Raw genomic sequence first — 5,554 nt, forward strand, 5'->3', positions numbered from 1 at the left:
CTCCGGCAGCACTGAGCTCATCTGGGTGCCCGCGCACTCTGGAAACCCAGGCATTGAGGCCGCCGAATCTTTAGCCCGATGGTCTAGAAAGCGGGCACAGGCGGACCTCATGGGGGGTTTCTCAAAGGAGCGCGCGTCCACCTGAGCTGAACTCATTGCGAATGCTCATGCCGGAAAGCAATTATCCCCCCCCCTCCCCGACTCCTCCCTCACTACCGGGGAGTAACACCTAAGGCCCCGTCTTCAATCGCGGACCATCCCTACCCCCTCTCTACTCTCCCACTACCAAATCATCCCACCTTTCTACCCTCTGTCCAATGCACAAAAGGAAAACCTGACCCAATATCCTCCTTGCCTGTCCGGCTTCACCTCCACCCGACGGGCAGGGACCACTCCAAACATGGGACGACTGGGAGACCTCACTACGCTCCATGGACTCATCAAGACAAACATCGTCGCCGGCCGCGCTGCCAGCGTCATGGAGAATACACAACTAACAAGACTTCAGTGCAATCTTGGAGACAAACGGGTATCTCCAAAATTGTTGATAGATCAAACAATATTTGCACTTAGAGCAAGCAGGGGAGAAAAACGGCGAAGCATATCTTCATTGACTGTCTTCGGTCATAAAAGTGAACAAGAGAAGAGGTGCCTCAGGGAGCTTCACCAACGTTGCGACAAGAGGTTGGTCCGGAGGACGCGTCCAAGAATACAAAGAGGCGCCGTGCCAAGCTCAACGACATGAAACAATGCCGTCGCTTAAAAATCAGGTCATATAAACCACAGAAGAAAAACGGACGCTTCAGCAGTTTTCACCTGGCGGGGCACCTAGCTTCAAGTTCTTAATGAAGTCACAGGTGAAGTGCTGGCAGAGGCGCCTCGTTCGGTCGGAGCTTGGTAAGACCTCCAAGTAGCGGCAAGAACTGGGCAAGGCGTTACGCACGCGCACCGCGACGCGCTCCGTCATTTGGGGGCTGCTCACAGCGAGCCACTGCAAGCGGGGAGCCATGCTTATAAGTTTGTAAAGGGGCTTCTTGCCCAGATACGTGTTCCTCAGGCATAGATGTGTTAGACCCAGCCTTAGGCTTCCATTTGTTCCCATGTAGATTGATTTGAATGCTTTGCCGGTGAATGCCGTGTGTCCCAAGAACAAAACACGCAGGCTCTGACCGTGCAAGAGCACCATCTCGGCACCCGTGTCCCTCACGTGCGTGCTCTCAATATCGAAGACAACGAGGTTGGCGATCACGGGCTGTACGTCGGTCAGGCGTTGGTCGTTGAACAGGTAGCATGCTTCGAAGCTAAGGGCGCGAAGCGACGAGAACAGCTCCAGCTTGGCTAGCCCGATGGCAGGCGCGAATTCGCATTCGGCGAGGTCCAGCAGCCGGAGGTCGCGTGGGTATGGCCGGCCGTCTTCGACGGTGAAGAACTGCTCCGGACTGAACCACGACTGGCGCAGTGAGAGATGAGTGAGCGTCGGTGGCAGGTCGCACACTGTGACGTTGTGCTCTCGAAGGTGACGGGCGAGGAAGGCGTGAGTGATGTGCAAGACCTGCGAACAAGTGAGGACACTTGTAGAACCTTTTAGTACGCTACCACTTGTAGTGGGAATTCCCCGTATTTATCCGTGGCGCGTTTATCAAGAAGTTGACGTTTCAGTGTGTTGGGAAACAACAACAGCGCTGTATGGGATGGCTAGAGATGGGAAACTTTCTTATATCGCATTATCCATTCAATCCAGACGTCAGCGTCAATTCCTCCCATATTGGCTGGCAGGAAGACAACTGGAGCGTCATATTGTTGCGATGCCAACGGTCTCCAGCATGAAAGAACCTCGTCACCAAGCAGGTGTTAAAGCACCAACAGTGGTAACAAAGCAGCATCGTTTTTCTATGCCTAAAACGATTCGGCTACCGCACAGCCTTTCCCGCATTCACGTCCAGAATTTCACGTTCACGTCCAGTATTTAATTTTCTAAACATCAAACCCCGTTCAGTCACCAAGTGCGCTTAAATAGCTGAAATCTAATTTAAATGGACTTTCGGATCCCAGGCCTAACTGCCGCTTTCATGCTTGGTGTCCGTAACTTCATCTACTTCATCGTCCAGAGTGGGCCCAGATCCTAGAGCAGCTCATCCATGTTTTGTAATTTGGTGTTATCGATGAGGGAAGGCATCCGGATAAAAACGACTGAGCATTCGTTTTTCTTCATTTAAAACTTTGACGTCCTGCTAACTGAAGATCACAACAATTGCTGGCGTTAAAGAAGCGCTACTTTTATTGCAGAATGTACGTGTTTCTTCCACATCGACTACTCCGGTCCCATAGCGCTCGTATAAGACTTTGGGCTCGGGTTTGAACGAGGGGCCCTTCGTTAAGCGTAGCAATCATGAAACGCTCACCCTGAGTGAGGGGCAGTGATCGGCCAGGTAGGCGAAGAACGCTCGCGGAAAGTCTCTCTCCTCATCCTCGGCAGTGGATATGTCGAAGGAACGGGTTATGTGCAGTTCCACGATGTTGGCGTCGACGTGGGTCTCGAGAAGGCTGTGCACCTGTCTGGCCTTGAGCGGAAACGACGTCACGCGTAGCACACGCCGGAGCGAGAAGTCGCGTGCCACACGCCACCATCGGCCACATACCCTGGAATCAAGAGGCGTGCGCTAGTGTGGTCGCATTGTTTTATTTGACACATCTATAAGCGGTAACGTATACGTGAGCTCTAGCAGAGACAAACCTCCTTAATTCCGATGTTCAAAAGCCATTAATTCACCGCCGCAGAGCCAGAATCTAAGCTAAAACTGATCTCACATCTATAGCATTCAGACAAGGTGTACATGAAGGATTCCGGCACGGTGATTTTCCTCACCGCTCTGAACTGGAGAGGGTACAAATAAAGACGTGGGAATGGAGGCATAATGTTCTCTTGCCGCTTACTGATGGTCTCATTACTAGCGGAATTTCCCACGTACTGAACGTTTGCGGAATACATTGCCTGAGTATGATTCCTGCTACACCAACCTTACACCACCGTCGACATATGGAGAGAACCATTTGTCGCTACTACCACGCCATGGTCTTCGCTATGGTGATTATTCGGATTTCTGCCACTCTACAGCGGAATACATAGTACGTGCGGATGAGAGGCCCCGGACTGGCACCAATACGAAAAATGACATCTTGGACATCATTTCACGTCCTCCACTGAGATCCCAGACGCGACTAGTGACTGGCTAACGGCTGTGCCCGTCCAAACTGAAACTCCTGACTGATCGCTAATTACTTATATTCTGCACCTTTAGCAGATCAGCTATTTAGAAAATCCTGACTGATCGGTAGTTGCCCGCCTTATGCACCTTTTTGCAGATTAGATTGGTGCATGTCAGTTCCCTCAGGAAGACCAGCTTCCTCCTGACTGCAAGGCGACCCTAGCGTGTATATACCACAGAGGTGCAGAGGTATGTCCCATTTACGCACACGCAAGCTTCAAACGAGTATGAGACTCAGGAATGTGGAATTTTATACAGATGGAAATTGGGCCGTGAGCTGCTGTGCCGCACCTTTGTTTCAAAATCTGACGCAACCCTTATCTCCCACTATTCCGAACACGCGTCTGCTCCTGGCTTTTCGGCAATAACCGCGAGGAGACGATAAGCCGGCAACTGGGCCTGCAGCAGATCTTTAGATCTATGTGATCTCATTTGTTTAGGAATCTTCGCACTTTCCTCAGTGCTAAAGTGCTGAGATGCTACAAAGACGGTGGGACGCATCATATCTACGCAGGGCGCTGGTTTATTTCATGTGCTGAAGCTTAATGGGTAATCCAAGATAAAACAGGCTCCTAACTGTTATTAGCTCACACTAATTATAGAAGTGTGTGATGAGAGGCTAGTTGGTAAGGCATTCTGTAGACATAAAACTACGCAGTAGACAGGACGCAGAAAAGATGCAGAAAGGATGAGCGTAGACTAACAAATGATTTATTGAACGAAACGACCTTCCTTCAAGAGCAACGCACGCGCAACCAAACTTAACGCCAAAAGCAAAAGTGCTCTATCATATCAACCCAAAAAGTCAAGTTCTTTCTGATACAGGTAAATTGATACCTCGCTAACATATTTTCCCTACCATATCTAGCAATTTGCCACGCTTCCAGAATCTCGGTTTCAAATCAATGACAAGAAGAAAAAAGTATTTTATACGCCGCTTTTCAAGCAAACTAAGATTACAGGCTGCGCGAAGGACAGGAAGGTACGCCAGATTTTCGAAGCCTGGCAAATTGCTAGATACGGTGCGGAAAAATGCGTTAGTGAGGCATAAAATCACCTGTATCAGAAAGAACTTTACCTTTTGGGTTGATAAGTTGGGTACTTTTCCTTTTGGCGTTAAGTTTGGTTGCCCATGCGTAGCTCTTGAAGGAATGTCGTTTCGTTCAATAAATCAGTTGTTAGTCTACGCTCGTCCTGTCTGCATATTTTCTGTCTATTCTCTCCTGCGTAGTTTGATGTCTTCAGAATCACACTAAGTGCACTATAGTTATAAACTAGAAAGAAGCGTTGAATAGCGCTTGATGCCACATTTAATAAAGTGGAGAGGGAAATACGCACTCAGCGATGTACTGCCACGCCTGCATCTTTCGGCTAACATGCTTCGTCCAAGCTCCGAAGCAACGACTGGAAGGTGATGCACTGCGTAGCAGTGATGGCCGACTTACCCCGCGCAGGCGCATACATCGTCGAACGACGTCAGGTGCCCGAACACCTCCAAGAGAAGGCTCTCCGGCAGATCCTCGATCTCCATGGCCGGCACTTCTTCCTTCTTCTTCTTGTACTCAGTAACTTCTTCCTTCGAACGTGCACGCGGCGCTTTTCTTCCACTTAGAGCGGCTGCCGTCAGAGAAAAATTCAGGGGGCAGTTTGTCTAAAGGGCGTAGAGGCCAAAGCGTTTCTCGCACAAAGATCCGCCTGTATCAGTGGAACTCGACAGCGTGTTGTTGCGCTGTCAGGCAGTCTACGGAACGCTGCCACCCGTTCGGCGCAAATACCTCCAGGATATGGTGCGCATCTGGCGCGGAAAGAAGAACGCGGCGGCGGCATCGAGGGACGCTGGTGCTGGTGCCGCCCAGCAACAGGCGCCGGCGATCTCTGCGCATACGCAGGGCGGGAGTGCGCTGAACGCAGCCTCGAAGCGCTCCAAGCAACTCCGGTGGCGGCCGCAGAACACGCTGCGCATCTACAAAGAGGACATCGTCATGGTGCCCAAACCGCAAAAAACGGTCGACCTCAAGGCAACTTTTGGTCCTGGACAAGCCGGCGCTGCAATCCGCAGCTTCCTCGGGGACCCCTCACAAATGTGGGACTTGCGGTGTGGCCCGTTTAGGACCAAAACGTGCTAGTATGTGAGCTGAAATCAGTCGACGCCGCGGAGAAGCTACTCGAAGACATCAGAGAGTTTTAGTAATGCGTAAGTAGACATACGCAAAGGCATAGCGAACGCTATAAAATAGCGTCATTCGTACTGCGCATGCGTCAAACGCTATTTCAAACCGATGGCTTAC

At 50.7% G+C, this 5,554-nt stretch overlaps 1 protein-coding gene across 1 annotated transcript; it reads right to left on the minus strand.

The window, feature by feature from the left end:
* Positions 1 to 219: 219 nt before the first annotated feature.
* Positions 220 to 4,928, minus strand: LOC149366810 (uncharacterized). Its single transcript, XM_089552461.1, has 3 exons — positions 4,712 to 4,928; positions 2,403 to 2,640; positions 220 to 1,552 (listed from the first exon to the last, which is right to left on the minus strand). Exons 1-3 carry the CDS (start codon positions 4,795 to 4,797, stop codon positions 803 to 805), a joined length of 1,074 nt encoding a protein of 357 aa, XP_089408587.1. The 5' UTR covers positions 4,798 to 4,928; the 3' UTR covers positions 220 to 802.
* Between the last annotated feature and the right edge of the window lie 626 nt (positions 4,929 to 5,554).

This window comes from Amblyomma mixtum, chromosome 1 (genome assembly GCF_055824585.1).
Source record: "Amblyomma mixtum isolate Tamu chromosome 1, ASM5582458v1, whole genome shotgun sequence".
NCBI lineage: Eukaryota > Metazoa > Arthropoda > Arachnida > Ixodida > Ixodidae > Amblyomma > Amblyomma mixtum.